The sequence below is a fragment of the Impatiens glandulifera genome, chromosome 1 (assembly GCF_907164915.1).
Source record: "Impatiens glandulifera chromosome 1, dImpGla2.1, whole genome shotgun sequence".
Lineage (NCBI taxonomy): Eukaryota > Viridiplantae > Streptophyta > Magnoliopsida > Ericales > Balsaminaceae > Impatiens > Impatiens glandulifera.
This window is the reverse complement of record NC_061862.1, coordinates 23,773,932-23,793,599: the sequence shown is the minus strand read 5'-3', so window position 1 is coordinate 23,793,599 and position 19,668 is coordinate 23,773,932. Positions and strand designations below refer to the sequence as shown.

Genomic DNA, 19,668 nt, shown 5'->3' with positions numbered 1-19,668 from the left:
TCAAAATCCAATATTTCCTCAGTCTTGCACTCTTCTTAAAACCCAAACTCATCCATTCATCTTGATAAGTTTATCTGAACTAGCTTGCATTAATATGAATAATAATAATAATAATAATATATATAGTAGGCTGTTTGTTTGCCTCATTTGTGAAAATGTTATTATATTATTTTATTTTATTTACCAAATACAATGAGATCAACCATTGTGTGCTCCACAATGAAAACTAAAGTAAAATTTATATTAACGAATAAACATAACATAAAATCAAGTTTTAACGAACTCAGATATCTTTAAAAAAAAGAATCGTCTCCGTCATTATATTATAAAAACAACCAAAATTATGAAAACATATATAATAGAAAGAGAAAAAGAAAGAAGTCCAACACATAACAAAATAAATTTTAAAGTTGTGTTTCTCTCAAATAACAATAACTTTTAAAAGACCACATCCCTTCTTTTTATTCAAAGTTTAACTTTTTGTAATTTTTGTTTTAAGACTAAAGTTTCCTGAGAAAACAAAAACCACTCCTACACACGGGTACCCAGCTAAGGGGTTCGGATATTTTATAGCGGATGAGGGATATTGGCAGAAATATAAGTACTCTTTCGAGTTCATCATGGAAAATATAGAGTCCATAAAACCGTTGCCAATGCCAAAAAACAAGTTAAATTATTATTTTATTTTATTTTTGAAAAAAAAATTAGCATTACACCCACAATTATGACACTCCGTTTTTATTCGAAACTCGTGACCCTTTGAAATATACAGTTGTCAATGCCCCAAAACAAGTTAAATTATTATTTTATTTAAAAAAAATAAAACTATCATTACATTCCACAATTATAATGCTCTATTTCCATTCAAAATTTGTGATGTCTCTTAAATCTTTTTTTTCGCTTGGCCACCCTAGTGAAGTAATTTTTTATTTTTTATTTTTATTATAATTTAAAAAGGACAATATCAAAATCCAATCAATTAACTAATAATAACCAATAAGCCCAACATTACAAGTTAACAACTAAACTGTAAACCCCACAAGCCCATTCATGGATTGACTCTTATATATGATATCTTCCCCTCCCTTCAGGATAACTAGCTAAATGGGAGTTTCATGTGCATTTGAGATCTTATTTACCGTTTCTTATTTTGGCTATATTTATTTCTGTTTCTACATAATTTTATTTCTCTTTTTTTTTTTTTTAATTATTTTGACCTAAATGAATTTTATTATAAAATTATATAGTTTGCAAGGATCATTAAAAATCAAATTTCACACACATATATTCACATTGGTTTCCCACTTTTAATTAATTTGGTTAAAGAAATTAAATATATACATTATATAGTTGACATTACTTTTTTAATTTTTGAGTCATCTTCTACTTGTAGGGTAGCTTGCCCAGCTACTATATTAATATATAGATATTAATATGGGCAATGAACTTAGAATATGTATTATAATGTTTTCACATGACGATTAATTGTAGCTTCTATATATAGTCAGTTGATTACCTGATATTTTAGCCTATCAAAAGTCCGTGAAACCTAGCTCGCGTGCTCCAAAAAACACACCATTATTTTGACCTTGATAAATTCATACGTTCTGTTATTTGCATTTGTTTTGAGAAATTCTGAAGCATTCACTAGTAAAAAATTGCCAATCGTTATAGGGTTTTTTTTTACTAGTGAATTTTTTCAAAATATTATTTTGTCATTTTTGCTACATGTGTAAAATCTATCTGAATCTTTTTCTGGAGTACTTTTGTGTTTTTATTAGGCTGACTTAGGGTATATGTGTCATTTTTTCCTTGAAAGGAGTTAAATGTGGAATTAATTTGTGAAAAATTACAATTTGCATTTTTGTTTAAATCAATCGAACGTGACGACTCAAACTCATAATTATGAGAAGTTGAGTTACTAAGTACATTTTACAATTCAACTATAAGTTTATCTTAATTATTTAAAAAAAAATTAAGTGACTAATTCATTTCCGGACTAGTGATAGCTAGCATATTGAGATGAAAGTAAGTTATTTTAAGTTATTTTTATTTTTTAAAGGATAATACTTATTTAATTACGATGTATCCTGAATTTACTTTCATTACTATATATATATATATATATATCAAAGTTAATGACCTGTTTGATCTTCGGTATAGTAATTTCGCTACCGAATTAGATATAAGAGAATATTAAATATTAAAGAGATTTTGTTCAATAATATAGTTTTATTTTTTATATGACGCAAACAAGTGTCCACGTCATAAGAAGTTATGCGTTGACTAAATAAGAATAGTTTCCATGTGGAACATTGCTGCAAGTTGTTCGCTAATATAATTCTATATTTTTTTTTTTGGAAAAACTTTGTAAGTCAAAGATTTAATTAAAGATCTCGTCTTTGGAAGCGTTATTTACAGTGGAATTCTTACCGATGATATATGAATGAAAAAAAGTTGTATTATGGCTAGTCGTATGCGTCACAAATAGGTTGAATAATCAATTCACTTACTTTTGCATTGTTGAGGGGTGTCTAGTATTTGGAGTCTTTTGTGGAATATTATTGGGATTAATTGGGTGATGCACAAGACTTTGGGTAGTTGCTGAGAAGTTTGATTTGATGCGACATATATAGCATACCTACATATTTGGGTTATCATCCCAATTATTTTTTGGTGGACTATCTAGTTTGAGAGAAATCGTCGAACTTTCAATGATTGTAGTCTTCCGATGTGTATCATTCATAATGTTATTATTATAACGCTTTTTGATATTCGTTTAGGAAAATCAATTAAGTTTGTCGGGAGTTAATCGTTTCTCTCGAGAATTTACGAGTTCGATAATTTATTAATTACAATTTTTTCTTATTTTTTATTTATTTTTCATATTTTTTTATGTCATATTTTATTTTTATGTTTAAATATTATTTTTTTGTTTTCAATATAACATTTAAAATATATATTTACTTATTTAATCAATTTAATAAAGAATTCACAAATAAATGATAAAAAAATAATACCAAATAAAATAACTAATATAAAAAAAAATTATATTATTATTTTTTCAATATTAAAACATTAAATTCAAAGTCCTTGAGCAATATAGTCAGAAGTCAACAAGGTCAATGGATTTCATATATTTTTATTAGAAAAGAGCGGAGATTTTTGGGTATGAATACCAAGATGCAAGTCAAGCCAATTTATTTGACTAAAATCAACTACCACTGCAGTCATTGTTATATATATATATATATATATATATATATATATATAAATAAATAAAGACTAGAAAATAAGGTAAACTACAACAATATTTTTGTTTTTTTAAACTACCTGTATAATAGGTACGAACAAATATAAAATAATTTTATATATTATTAATTTTGTATCTTAATATATATAAAGTTTAATATGTATAAAGTAGCATAAATAGTTATTCTAATTAAACTAATTACTGAAAGATTTACAAATAAAAAATAATAATAATAATATGTATTTAATATTTAAAATTCTTAATAAATCACGAATAATATATTAAAATAAAAAATAGAACACTCCTCATATTTATTACTTCGATAAAACAACTTATTTTCTCACATATCTCATCACATTTTTTTCGAATGAATCTCTCATCTCGTGACTTTACACTTTCACTTTCATCAATCAAATATTTGATTTATATTTTTTAACATTTAGCATCGTGACCTCACACTTTAATCAATCAAATATTTGATTCATATTTTTTAACTACTTTCAATTAATACTGGCTTATTATTTATCGACAAACCACATGTCAATCACACTTAGTTAAAGAGTTGTACTTGTTTTGTTATGTTGCAATTAAGTTCGAAACATACACATAACATTTTTTATTTTATTTTAACCGTTTAAAATTTATGGGCGGGTCAATCTATTATCCGACCCAAATATCTATTAACATTTAACATCGTGACCTCACACTTTGGTCAATCAAATATTTTATTCATATTTTTTAACCACTTTCAATTGATACCGACCTATTATCCCTCGGCAAACCACATGTCAATCACACTTGGTTAAATGGTCGTACTTGTTTTTTTAGGTTACAAGTTCGAAATATACATATAGAATTTTTTATTTTATTTTAACCGTTTAAAATTTATGAGAGAGTCAATCCACAATCCGACCCAAGTATATATTTACTCTAACAAATATATCCAAATTAACCAAACCCTCTCAACCTGACAATCCAGACACTTTAAAAATTAAGCATCATTATATATATATATATATATATATATATATATATATATATATATATATATATATTAAAAATTAAGCATCATTATATATATATATATCTATTAATATATATATATATATATTATTTAGTTAAAAAGTTAAACTTATATGCTTGAAATGTCTCACGTTCATCAAATTTGGTGTTGAATTTTAAAATATAAAGTCTTATTAGCCTAGTTGGTTAAAAAATTTTACTTATTTTTGTAAGGTTGTAAGTTCGAAACATATCTATAACATTTTTAATTTTATTATTAACCGTTTGAATTTTATGGGTGGGTCAACCTACAATCCGACCCAAGTATTCATTTACTCTCACATATATATCCAAAATAACAAAAATGTCGACCCAACAATCCGAATACTTTAAAAATTAAGCATCATTATATATATAGATAAGTTAGTTAAAAAGTTGAACTTATATTGTTAAAATGACTCACGTTTATTAAATTAGGTGTCAAATTTAAAATTTAAAGTTTTATTAACCTAGTTGGCTAAAGGTTGTACTTGTTTTTGTTAGGTTGCATGTTCAAACATACGTATAATATTTTTAGTTTTATTTTTAACCGTTTGAAGTTTAGGGGTGGGTCAACCTTTAATCCGACCCAAATATCCGTTTACTCTCACATATATATCAAATTAACCACAACTCTTTACCCGATAATTTGGACATTTTGAAAATTAAGCATAATTATATATATATATATATATATATATATATATATATATATATATATATATAATTATATAGATTATTCATATTTAAAAAGGTTCAATAATATTAATGTCTATATAATTATATTTTCAAAAGAGAATTAATTTTTTTTCTACTAACTACAACAAATTATATTAAAAAAAAGTAGTTAACATACAAAACTAATTTGAAATTTATTTTTATAAAATTATTTTTGAAAATAATTTTATAAAAAAGTAACTCATCATTTAAAATGATATATATATATATATATATATATATATATATATATATATATATATATATATATATATATATATATATATATATATATATATATATATATGATGATGAATATATATAGTTTAAAATTTTATCTTCTTTTTATTTATTTATTTTTTAATTTATAACTGCTTTAGTTTTATGGAAGGATCAACCACAAATTAACATTCCGACTTTTTTATTATAATAAAACGAGTCTTACGTTATGATGCGACGATGTTTTGAGAAAAAAAACGTTTATATATATATATATATATATATATATATATATATACATATATATATATATATATATATATATATATATATATATATATGGTTAGTGCAAAAACTCATGTCAACACGATAATGTATTTGAGTCTTCATATTCAAATAATTTAACTGAACTATTACAGACAACATATTTGATAGCAAATATATGTCGAAATGAAGTTAATTTATGTTGTTATGTGGCATACAAAATGTAATAGATAGTTCTCAATATTATATTTAGAATCACTCTCAAAACTAACCAAACTATATAACGTTTTTCAACTTTAACCATATATGACAAGAAATTCTCATATTGACATTACTTTCATACAGAACTGATTTCGTTCCAAATTAAAAAAAAAACATATTAATATTTTAAATATTATAATAATTAAAATAAGTACAATTTAATATTTTGATAGAAGATTTAAATAATTAAGTAACATATCATGATATGATGATGGTTGATATGATAGTAATTTATTTCAAAATAGTATAAAATGATCTATGTTAGACAAGTAGCTCTCATTAATCCTTAGTCTAGAGAGAGTGAGGAAGGAATGAAACAAAGGAAAAGGTAAAACATAAAGAAAGAAAATCTTTTATGTTATCTTATTTGTATTTGTTTGTTTCTGCTTTGGTATGACTTGGTTTGTGTGCTTTGGTTTATGTGTTTGGATGTGGTTTGTTCCAAAGTTGGTTATGTTTCAGATTTATTCTAGGTAGTTTGACGGTATTTTGGGTTTAATTGGAAGATAATAGGAGTTATTAATATGTATTTTTCTTTTCATTGGGCTAAATAACGTTTTTTTAAAGGTAAAAAAAATAATCTATCGATTGTGTATATCTAACATTATTAAAAAAAGTTAAAAAAACAAAAGCAGTTTTAGTGGAAAAAAATTGTGTTTAAAAATTAAAAGTAATAGAAAAATAAAAATGATAGGGGAGAAAATTTAAGTGAGCGAACGTGACAAAATTTGATTGACTGAAAAATAATAAAATTCTCTTTATTTTCTCTCTCATCACACGAATCAAATATTAGTTAATAGAGTTACAAACGTGTTAATTAAGTAAAAAAACATATTAAATTTAGTAAAACGAATCAAATAATTGTTAAACGGGTCAAAATATGTTAACCAGGACAAAAACGTATTAAATATTAAACGAGTTAAAAACGCTTGTTAACACTTAAAATCTAAGTACCCACCCAATTTACAAATTCCAAATAATTATTTTGATTTATTTTCAAACGAAATAAAATTAAAATAGTTAAACCCAATGTCAAAATCCAATTAAAACAATTAATTACATTAATTATTGTGATAATTAAATTTAAATTATTTAAGTAAAATGGCCAAAACAAAAAATAAAATTATTTGGGATAAATATTGTACTCATTATATCTTAAAATAATTTTATAAAAAATTAAGAGATTCAAATAATTAATTTAATGATGAAATGAGTTACCCATTTCATCCTAAAAAAAAATTTAAACCTTAAAATATAAAAAATAAAAATAAAAATTGAATAAATATTTGTCATATTTATTTTAATATTTTGCTTTAAAAAAATATTTTTTAACTTTAAAATAATAAAAAAAATATAGATAAATATTTGTGTTAGGATCGGGGACGCCCTTGGAGGACCGGGGTGTTCCGGTTCAGGAAGGGTAGCCGCTTACACAACACAACACACAATTTGGTGATAGTCCGGTTAGAGACTAAAACCGTTCTTAACACTACGCAAGCTGTTACAAACTCTTGAACCGGGTTCAAGGGCGGAAATGTCTATTTCAGCTTGAAGCAACGCACACGACTTAGTTTTGATGAGATTAACAAAGAATCGGTTAGATAGAATATATGGACCGGTTTGGTTAAGGATTATGTTTAGGTTGGTAATAGTTCGGTTTTTAGAGTGAGTAAGCCGGAAATAAAAGAAATGACACGAGACAAGATTTTTTATGGATGTTCGGAGCAAACCCTCCTACGTCACCCCTTCTTCTCAGATTATGAGAAGGATCTCCACTAACTTGAATGTTACAACACTCACACAATGTCGAACGAGCCTTAATCGCTACTCGTCGGTTACACCACTCAACTATGATGTAATACAATAACTTTTTACACTTGGTAAAATACACACACAATACACAAACACTTTCGGAATTTCAATCACTTATGCGTAAGATCTTTTGTTTTTTTGTTTCTTCTCTCTTGAATAATCTTTTTCGTAGAAATCTCACGCGTATTTGCGTGTTCGCGCGAGAGCTTCTGATATTTCTTGAAATTATCTAGCTTCCTTTTATAGTAAAGATGACAAAGGTCATATTTTCTCTTTCTAGGAGATTGGTCACTAGAACCCGTGCCGGTTGACACATGTAAGACATGCATAAGCCGGTTTGGACAAATGGCAGACATGCATAAGCCGATTTGCATTTTGGACACATGGCAGACATGCACTTAGTCGGTTTGCATTTTGGACACATGACAGACATGCACTTGTCGGTTTACATTTTGGACACATGGCAGCTCTTACATATTCCCAAGGAATATTGTAATAATTATCTTTCCCCATGACCGATTTCTTCTCTTACATATTCTCAAGGAATATTTTGTTAGCCGGAGCTGAGGGCAATTAATGACCGGAGCATATTTATGACTGGAGCGACTGCATTTAATCAACCTTAATGACCAGAGCATATTTTATGACTGGAGCAGCTACATTTAATCAACCGGAATATTTATGACCGAGCGGCTGCATTAAGTGTCGGTTGACCGGAGCTTTCTTTCATTAAACCGGCTGAACTTCTTGGTCGAACCGGTTGACCGAGCTTTTACTTCAAACCGAAGTCAAACAACCGAACGATATATATATTTCCAACCGAATGCTCAGTTTCCCTGAAATAGCAAAACATTAAATATTATTTGCAGTCGGTGAAATTTGATCCCTAGTCACATGTGTGACAGACAGAGGTGTTTACTACTATGCTACAACAACTTCTTCTTATATTTAAACCAATTAATATATTTGATATGACTTAGCGGTTTAACATATTTATTTGAACTTAATTTATCTATTCATTAAACCTTTCATAAGTTCTAACAATTTCTCCCTTTTTGATTATTTAGAATAAATATTCAAAAATTGTAATGTGTGGCCGGTTTAAAATTAATCTACTTAATTTTTCTATCAATTTGTCGTATTTATTTTAATATTTTATTTTAAAAAAATCAATATTAAAATAAAGGGTGAAAGAAAAATAAATTTCAAACAAATCTTTACGACTTTAAAATAAAAACAAAATTATAATAAGATGTAGCTTAATTCTGGAAAAAGGTTACAGACATGATCACATCCATTGGATTAGCGTTGGATTTTCATCAAACGCCCTAGGCAAAACCCGCGTAGCCCGCTATAACAGAAGGAGCGCGCCCCTGCGCCTCACTAGATCGGCTATTACCTGTTAGTCGAGACATGGACTAAACGCCCAAATGCCAACGACGCTTGATACCGCTGACGAAACGCCCCACAATCGCCAAATGCGCTCGAAATTGCGTCGTTTTGGCCGTCACCATCTTCTTCGTCGCAACGCCGGAAGGATGAAGATGAAGTTCAATCATTTGATTTACCAAAAGTGGAACTTTCTCCACAGGCAACCAAATCGACTGATTCAAAAGCTGAAATGATCACCCTACTTTAGTGATCATTTTTCCTACTTCAAGATGAATCACCCATATCCGGAAATGGGATTAAGAACAACCAAAATTCCATTAATAGATTTTTACTGATTCGATCCACTTGAAGCCTCCACCGACTCAGGGAGGCTATAAATAGCATCCTTCAACACTTTCGAAGCCAATAGATCCACTCTCAAGCTTGGTAGAAAATAAATAATTCGTCACTAAAGCTAAAAGCTTTCAGATTTTTTGAAATTTTTGTATAAGGCTCTAAAGCTTGGATTCAAGCATCCCAAAATCTTCCCTAAGGTTTAAAGAGTGTTCTTCAATCATTGGTAAGCTTTCAATCATCCTTTAATTCATACTTTCAGATTGAAATTGAAATTTTTATATTTCAGTTATCATAAGTTTGTATACTGTCTAATTGTTGAATTTTAGGATTGAAAATCAATCCTATGATCATTTATAAGTTTTCTATCTAGGTTAGAATCAATCGATTAACCTTAAATAGAAAAACCAAAATTTGAACTTAAAAAATTCAAAAAGTGGGTTTGCTCAAAAACACATGTACATAAATCATCCCAACATGTTTCTAATGATGTTGTGCAACTGTTTGGATCATGTTTGATCTATCTCGATTATGTTTGATCAAAATCAAAATTTTCAAAATAATTGAAAATTTTGAATTCTTGAATTGGTACAAACGAACAATCAGTGTTCTTGTTTTAGTACCAATCAAGTATATAAAGTATAAGGAAGTTATTGATTAGCTCCTTACATTTTAAAACAACTTTAAAACCAAAAACCCGATTTTTGGTTATAAACTATTTTGAACAAATTGATCATCATTCAGGTCGATGATACCTTGGGAGCTTTGTGAAGCTACCCAAACCCTTAGATCGAAGAATCCAAGCCTCCATAAAAATTGTAAAACATGCAATTTTGATGTTCTTGAGGACCGAGAGGTTCAACTAGGACTAAGAGGTCCGATCGAGAATATTTAACCTTGGAACGATAGGTCCGACCGAGGCTTGTTAGGTTCGACCAATGTTCTTCATCGAGGACCGTGATGTCCGACCGATGTTTTTCATCTAGGACCGAGAGGTCTGACCGAAAATTTTTACATCCAACTGAGAGGTCAGACCTAAGACTAAGAACTCCTGAACTTAGGACCGATGACTTCCACCTATGATGAGAGGTCTGACCGAAAGGTCAAGTCTAAGACCGAGGAATCTCGACCCCGACTGAAAATTCCCAAACATAGGACCGATAAAGTTAGCCCAGGGCTAACCCAGGACCGATGATTTTTATACCCCGACCGAGAGTCCTTAGCACCCAAACTGTGGCTTTTCAACTATGACCGATAGGTTCGACTAAGGATTTCGAGTCCCGACCGAGAGGCTTTTGACCCATGACCGAGAGCCCTATCCCTCGACCGATAAAAATCAATTGGCAACTTTGTTTCAAATTTTTTTTAAAATTATTTATGTTTAATTAATTTAAACAACGAAATTTCTAAACAATAAATTATAATTTGATTATGACAAATCCCTCGGATTATTCAAATTTGAACTCAAATTAATTATTTTATTATTAATTTCAAAAGTTGTCAGAAATCATTTGAAATCGTTTAAAATAATGTTTTATTTTAGAAAATATTTTTGACACGCAAACCAATGTTGAAATTATCGAACTTATGGCTACGCTATCAGGACCCGAGGGTTTTCCTAGGGTTACTATAATAAATATGTCACAAACTAAAATTTAGTTTGAGTTACTTAACACATATTATTCATTAATATCGGTTGAATAATGGGTTGACCAAATTTAATTTGGGTTGAATATGTATTGGGTAATATGAGTAAATTTAATCTAAGAAATGACGTGGCGTAATTAAGGGTGAGTCAGTACGGTATACCTTAATATTTTATCCATACCTTATACCTTACCTAAAATTTCGGTATGCAAAAAATGCATACATTTACCTTACCTTGATTTCAGTATACCTTGTTTCGATATACCATAATTTCGGTATACAAAAAATTCATACATTTACCTTACCTTAATTTCGGTATACCTTATTTTCGGTACAGTATCGATATTATACCTTTGATACCTAAAAAATATATTAATTTTAAAAAAAATCAATCCCATCGGTAAGGTAGAGATTGCATATATTGAATAATATTTCAGTATAATTATATTTTCATATTATTCAAAAAATTATATTTTTATAATTAAATTAATTTCAAATTTATTTAATTATTTCCTTATAAGTATTATATATATATATATATATTTATATATATATTAACTTATAAATACTATTTTGATATATCTCGATATACCAAAATTTTAAAAATCTCATACTTTTATTGTACTAATAATTACGGTATTAGTATCATACCTTACATTTTTTTCGGTATACCTTAAAAGTCAATATTTTCGATATATTACGGTACGGTATTTTTGATATACCTTTAATATCGGTAATTTTCTCCACCCCTAGGCGTAATATGATTGACTGAAAAAATAATATATATTTTTTTATCCTTTCTGTCTCATCAAACCCATCCAATAACATGATGTCACATTATTCTCTTCCCTCTTCTATCACTACTCTTAAAAAGAAATTACATACTAATTACAAATTAATCCAAATATAATTAGTCTCGACTGATTAATTGTCGCACATCTTTTAAGTTTATTTTGTTTTGATAAAAAAAATATAAAATTCATTTTCATCCATATTTTAGTTTTTAATATCATTGAAACCCTACTTACACACCTTCTGCATATAATGCGGCACAATTATTCATTTTCTGGATTATTATTTTTTTCGTTTCAAATTCTCTTCCACGAGTTTACTTGATGTTCATTTTCTTTTGGGTTTACTTATAAAATTTAAATATAAAAAGTATTATAATAACTTAATATAATAAAAATCTAATAATTTATTTTCTTCATGTCAAGTAAGAATGATTTAATTCAAAAATCAATAACAATTTAGAATAGCTCAACATTAAACAAGCTCCACTTGTTCATTTAAAACTATTTATTTGATCATTTAATGGTGTTAGTTTTTCAGTAAAAACAAAAAACAAAAAAGACTCACGTGGAGGCTTTGTCAGTGAGTATACCATTTAAATAAAATAATGAAGAAGAAAACGCGTCATGGCAATAAAGTCCAAAAATGAATGTTTTTAAATGTAGCAGTGCATGCATCTTGTATATAAATTACAAGCTCCCCTTCTTTTAACATTACCCACAAAAATAAAAATAACTAGTCATGGCAAACTCAATGAACCATCTTCTTCTCCTCCTATTATTTTTCATGCCACTAATGGCATCCCTCATCTTCATAGCCGAAGCATCTTCGCCACAAACCGAGGCCCTTCTGAAATGGAAGGAAAGCCTCGGAGACCAACCTATTCTCGCTTCATGGCTCCATATTGATAATTCAACATCACCCCATTGCCAATGGGTGGGAATCAATTGCTCTCTTTCGGAGGATGTCTTTGCCATAAACCTTGCCTACACAAACCTAACCGGCACCCTCGAAAAATTCGACCCTTTAGCTTTCCCCAATCTCATTCGACTCGACCTCAAAGTCAATGGCCTCACGGGTACTATACCTTCCAATATAGGTACGCTTTCCAAACTCGAATTACTTGATCTCTCTACAAATTCTCTTCACGGGTCTATTCCACTTTCCGTGTCTAATCTAAGTAGACTCTTGGAACTTGATCTCTCCCGGAACAATATAACCGGGGAGCTTGATCCTAGGCTCTTTCCAAACTCATCTAGCCATGCCAAAACCGGTCTAGTAAGTCTTAAGAGGCTGCATTTTCAAGACACACATCTAGGAGGACCCTTGCCGAATGAACTAGGGAACTTAGTTCACTTGGAAAGCTTGGCATTTGACAACAACAACTTCTCCGGTCCGATTCCAACATCTTTGGGAAACTTGACCAACATTACATTCTTGCATCTAAACCAAAACCAGTTGTCGGGACGAATTCCTTGGAGTTTCGGTTCCTTGACCAAATTAACAGACTTGAGTTTGTTTTCCAACAATTTATTTGGCGAAGTACCACAAGATATTGGAAACCACTCAGCCATGGTGAATGTTCAATTCGCCCTTAATAATTTCACCGGCCAACTTCCTAGCCATGTTTGCAAGTTTGGAAAGCTTGTTAATTTCTCGGCAGCTAGGAATCACTTCTCCGGTCCAATCCCATCTAGCCTAAGGAATTGTTCGACTCTGTATAGAGTGAGGTTGCAGAGCAATCAACTAACGGGCGTTTTAGACCGCGATTTTGGAATCTACCCGAATCTCAGCTATATGGAGTTGAGCGATAATTTGTTGGGTGGAAGCCTCTCGCCCAATTGGGCAGTCAGCAAGGACCTCACATTCCTCGGACTTGCTGGAAACATGATTAAGGGAGAAATCCCAAAAGAATTTGGTGAAAATCTCACCCAATTAGGAGAACTTGATCTTTCTTTCAATCAACTTTCAGGAGAAATACCTGACAATCTCGGTAAGCTATCAAGATTGTACGATTTGAACTTGGCCGGAAATAGTCTTACCGGCGAGATACCTCCGGGAATTGGTGGGTTCGTCAATTTGGTACAGTTGGACCTTTCTTCAAACGGATTAACTGGACGAATTCCTAGCCAGATTGGGGGTTTATCAAAGTTACTGTCTTTGAGCCTTAGCAATAACATACTAAATGGCTCCATCCCCGACCAAATCGGTTCTCTGGACTCTTTACAGAGTTCTCTTGATCTGAGTGGGAATTACTTAACCGGGTCTATTTCTCCTCAACTTGGGAACCTCGTAAAGTTAGAATCTTTGAATCTCTCTCATAATCGTCTCTCTGGTTCAATACCAAATAGCTTAACTAATATGCTCAGCTTAGACTCCATTGACCTTTCTTATAATGACCTTGAGGGGCCATTGCCTGACAACCATTTCTTCCGTTCGTCACCTTCAACCAACTTCTCCAATAACAAAGATCTCTGCAGTAATTTTCAGCTTTTAAAACCATGCCCTATAACTACAAGCCAAAATAAGAAAAAGGGTCTTTCAAACAGGGACATTGCCATCATTGTTGCGTGTTCTTTGGGAGGATTACTGATTATAATTTTAGCGACGGTTGGAGTACTCGTTGCCTTTAAATCTCGCGGAAAGAGTGTTCCATCAGTTGGAGGCGATGATCGTCGAGAGAATCATTTCTCGATTTGGAGTTACGACGGGAAGTTGGCGTACAGGGATATCATAAACGCGACTAAAAACTTTAGCGACGAGTATTTGATCGGGATAGGAGGGTCGGCGAAAGTCTACAGAGCTGAATTGCCAGACGGGAAAGCGGTTGCAGTCAAGAAACTGAATACAGATTCGTCGATTACTGTAGGAATGGGTGTAGAGGAAGCGAGGGCGTTTGCAAACGAGATAAAGACCCTGACCCAAACGAGGCATAGGAATATCGTGAAGCTTTATGGGTTTTGTTCACACGAAAGGGAGACGTTCTTGGTGTCTGAGCTGTTGGAAAACGGATCATTGGATAGCGTTTTGGGGTCGGAAAAATTGGCCAAGGAATTGAGTTGGGAATTAAGACTTAGAATAGTGAAAGGAGTGGCTGATGCACTCTGTTATTTGCACCATAGTTGTGTTCCTCCCATAATCCATAGAGACATTTCAAGTAAGAATATTTTACTCGACAAGGAATTTGAAGCTCATGTCTCCGATTTCGGAACATCCAAGTTCTTGAAGCCTAATTCCTCCAATTGGACAACCGTCGCGGGAACATACGGTTACATCGCTCCAGGTACGATATACTATGATCAATTATACTATGTTATGTGATTAATATTAATTTAATTGTTTTTCTTTTGTCAATGTAGAGTTGGCTTATACGCCAGTAACGACGGAGAAATGCGACGTTTACAGCTTCGGGGTTCTGGCTCTTGAAATTTTATATGGGTCGCATCCGCATGAACTCATATCGAAGTTGTCGTCCGATCAAGTGAAGATATTGTTGTTGGATGATGCATTGGATCGGAGACTAGGGCACCCATTAGGCCAAAAGCTTGAAGATGAATTGAAAAGTGTCATAAACTTGGCTGTTTGTTGCTTGAATTCTAATCCACAAGCTAGACCATCAATGGATGAAGTCTCGAAATTGCTACAAGTTAAGATTGATACTAATTATCCTAAGTTTGGTTCTGAAACTGCAACGGCTACTACACCAACTACTGATTCATCGTACTATTCCCAGGAATCCCAATTACTTCAGCAATCAGAAACATTTGTCTAGGAGAGTCACTGTTTCTATATTTGTAATTTTTTATGATCATTTTTAAGTATTAAATATGTTAGAATTTGTGGTAGGATGCGTTTAATCTATAATTCTATTATTATGATAATCAGAAAAGTTTTGTTAGGTAAATCGGTTGAGAGTTCGTCTCGAAACCATACTCCAAAACTATCATCGTTCAAATTTGTTCGCATTTTGTTTATTTCTTTTTGTCCATTAATGAACATTTTGTTTTAGGGCTATTTATTTTTTAATGGTTTTCTCTTCATTTCTGTATAATGTGATTGTGATTTGACTTAAACAATTATCATGGCCTTGTTCTCTTTGGGTTATTTGAAAAATCCAAACAAAATCAATTTTTCAATCAATCACTTCTCAACAATCACATCACTCATTTCATTAACCAAAATACTAAAATACCCTCTATTTTAAATTATTATTTTTTATTTTATTTATAAATATCAATACCCTTTAAGTCATTTTACCAAAAATAATCATCACTTTCTCAAAATCATCACCAATCATTATTATTTTCTCCCTCTAGGTTTTTAAAAAAACCCCAATCCGAACAAGCCCCATCTCTATCTTCTTCATGTATAAAAAAATAAAAATAAAATTGTGTTAGAAATTGATTGATTTAAAATGGTTCAATAGGTCCTGTCATGACAAGATGTACACTCTTTTGGGGGCCTATTTGACTATATATATTTTGTGTACACTCTTCTGGATATATTTGACTATATATATTTGGTGTACACTCTTCTGGATATATTTGGATATATTTGACTATATATATATTGTGAGGTAGCAGATATATATGAAGAATATGATATTATCTAATGGGATTATTGTGAAAATGATGATTCAAAGTCAAAAGACAACTCTATGATGGATGTTGGTGCTTGGTGGAGCATTTATTAATAGTTATGGGTTTTCTTCCATTTAGATATCTCTATTCTTTAATTAAGAATGAGTTACCATTCAAAGTATTATTATCAAAACCACAAACCATAGTCTACAAGGAAAAAAATAACATCATTTCAGATTTTTGTGGGAAACAAAATTGAGACTTTTATTCAGACTCATTCAATATATATATATATATACATGTTTGTCCCAAGATTTTCAAACTATTGTTTTTTTTTCTAACTTATTAATTATTTATATTTAGAAGAGACCCTTAATAGGAGAGGTTGGAGTATAAGTTCAAAAGAAGGAAAGGGTACGAAGAAAGACAAAAGACCAATTTATAAAAGTGTCTATCCTTAAGTAATCTACATTTTTTTCAAGTAGGGTTGGAACCATCAAACTTTGCTTAAGTTAACTAATCTGCATAATTACTCTCTAAGTTTTCACCATATATAATACCCACAACACCAATATTGTCATTAAAGATTATAGAAGTGATCTCAATCCATGTATATGGAAACCAAAGAATGAATCCGAACTAATAGGTGAACCAAACAATGCACGGAAATTCTTGAGATAGTTGTATGCACAAATCCAAACGCTCTAAGGTGGAGAATTCCTCTTTGATGCCTTCAAAACTAATAAGAGGTTAGATAAGAGTGCTAAAAAAAGTCACCTTGATTATTATAATTGACTATTTGACAATTAATAAATACATTATATTGAGTTTATCATAAATGTGAGTCATCTATCATCAAACTATGGAGTACCTACACATTTGAGCTGAATTGAGTTGAATTCTTTTTGGTTTAGTTCGAATTTGTTAGAGTTAGAATTGGGCTATGGGTTAAGACAACACAACCTAGCAGTTACGAATCTAGCACGACATGACATGTCATGGTACTTAGAATGTTGTGTGGGCTTAAATTTTGATTGGCACAAAGTACACTGTAATCGTGATTTTTGATATATTAAACACCAACTTTTACTATTTGAGTTATCTTAGTGGTTAAAATTTATAATAAGTTATACCCATTTTTTATTTATTTTTTTTGCATAATTTACAAGGTTTTTTATTTTTAAGATCTAGAGCAAAACAACTAGCTCTAAATTTTTAATTGTCTTAGAAAACTCGCACATATATCTTGTGAGTCTAAACTATTTTTTTTTCTCGGTTGAGCCTAACTACATTTATATTACCTGAAAAAAAATTAATTATTAAATAAACTTATTATTTATTTTAGAGAGATAAACATTGAAGGCTAAAGAAATAAAAAACTATGAACTTTATTTTTAAAGAAATTAATATATAATTATTAATATAATTAAGGAATAAGAATAAAGTTAATTAATTCAAAATATAAGTATTAATCGAAACAATATTATATACATATTATAAAGACATTGAGTTTTATAACTTAATTAAGATATTAATTATTTTTAAATTAATATATATGTCATAAAAAAAAGTTAAAGATAACATTAAAGATATAAAAAAAATCAAGAATTATATATATATATATATATATATATATATATATATATATATATATATAATTAAGAAAATAAAGATTTATATAGGAATAATTAAGAAATTAATAAAATAAAAATTTATTAAGAAATTAAAGAAAGTTATGAATAAAGAAAAAAAGAAAAAAAAACATTCCTTTTAGTTTAAACATTCTTTATTATTATTATTAATAATTTTTAATGAAAGAATAACTCATTTATATATTAATTAATTTAATAATAATTGATAAATTTAAAAATTTAGAATATTAATATGTATTCTTATTCATATATAATTATATATATATATATATATATTATTTACATTATATTTGAATGAATTATTAATCATGTTATATTACACTTTCGGATATATATACATATTTCGGTTTTTAGGTATATATTGTGTTGATTGATATTAAAATAAATATTTGGGTGGTGAGTGGGAAATTTGATAAAATGGCCCTCATAAGTGGCTTAATTCCAAAAAAGGCCCGCGCCTACTAATGTTTGCAAAATGGGCCTTTTTGCCCTGCGAAATGTCCATTTTATCCCTGTAATTGCACTTACTCGAATTACACTTGCGCGTAATACACTTACGCGAATTACACTTACGCGTATTACATTTACGCGAATTACACTTACGCGTATTACACTTACGCGAATTACACTTACGCGTAATATGTAATATGCGTACATTGAAAGACGCATATTACATATACGCGCATTATGTAATATGCGTCTTTCATACTATATAAAGCGCCTAATTTTGATCCTCATTTTAAATCTCCAATTTTTAGGGTTCCGACTCTCTCTCAAACCCTATCCCCTTCGATCCCGCTGCTCCTCTAAGGTAAGACATTCTCGTCTCAATGCATTCTTATGTATTTTAGGGTTTTGAATATTATCCAAGTGCTATTATGTTGGATGAGGATTGAGGATTTAGGATTTAGGATTTTAAGTAAATCTTACAAGTTTATCTATATAAATGACAATCAACAACACATGAGTTTGTACTTCATTGATCTATGGAAGCAGAAGTTAAACATTTCGACGGATATAGAAATTGAAGAGGAGAATCCGACGGAGCTTAACACTCTCAACATCGGTAGAGGATTCGCTAGCGTAGGCAGATTGATGGATGGAGTAGGAAGAAAGTCAGATTGGACGATGAACCATGAATTCGATGCTCATTTATATTAAAAACATGCTCTTTCATTTTGTCTTCCATCTTCCATTGATGATCCTATTCCTATTTTGATCTTCTAGAAGGTGCATCCATATATTTTCTGCCAAATTTTCCTTTTGCTGCAATTAAGTAAATAACTTAACATATGGATTAATTACTATGGTACACATTTTCCATTTCCTGGTTTTTTGAAATAAACATAATTTTCAATTTGTTTGAACATTATTTTCCATTATTGCAGGAGATTCTTGATGGAATTGAGTTTTCTAAGGGTGACTCCAAATCAACCTGGGGTTCTATGCGTGCAGCAATGGGGCACTCATAACCTTTTGACTTGAAATATGTTGCTATTGGGAATGAAGACTTTGTTACTATTCAATGATATTTTTTTATTGAAAAAGATCCATATTTTATGAATAGTAATAAAATATGTTAGTATTCAATGATCTGCGAATGTGAAACCATCAAATGGCAAAATTCTGAAATGAAATGCATAATCTATTTGAAATTGCGAAAACCTATGTTGTTTCAGGGAATTACCTCCAGTTATATTCTGCC

The 19,668-nt window shown here is 30.0% G+C and overlaps 1 protein-coding gene across 1 annotated transcript; it reads left to right on the top strand.

Annotated features, from left to right (window-relative positions):
* The first annotated feature begins 12,438 nt into the window (after positions 1 to 12,438).
* LOC124921603 (MDIS1-interacting receptor like kinase 2-like) lies at positions 12,439 to 15,520 on the top strand. The gene is made up of 2 exons (XM_047462277.1): positions 12,439 to 15,014; positions 15,091 to 15,520. The coding sequence occupies exons 1-2, from the start codon at positions 12,473 to 12,475 to the stop codon at positions 15,501 to 15,503; spliced, it is 2,955 nt and encodes a 984-aa protein (XP_047318233.1). The 5' UTR covers positions 12,439 to 12,472; the 3' UTR covers positions 15,504 to 15,520.
* The last annotated feature ends 4,148 nt before the right edge of the window (positions 15,521 to 19,668 follow it).

Excerpts from the sequence above, each read along its gene's own strand:
- LOC124921603 (XM_047462277.1), top strand. The coding sequence starts at position 12,473 with ATGGCAAACTCAATGAACCATCTTCTTCTCCTCCTATTATTTTTCATG. Across the intron at positions 15,015-15,090 it reads ATACGGTTACATCGCTCCAG|AGTTGGCTTATACGCCAGTA; the intron begins GTACGATATACT and ends TTGTCAATGTAG.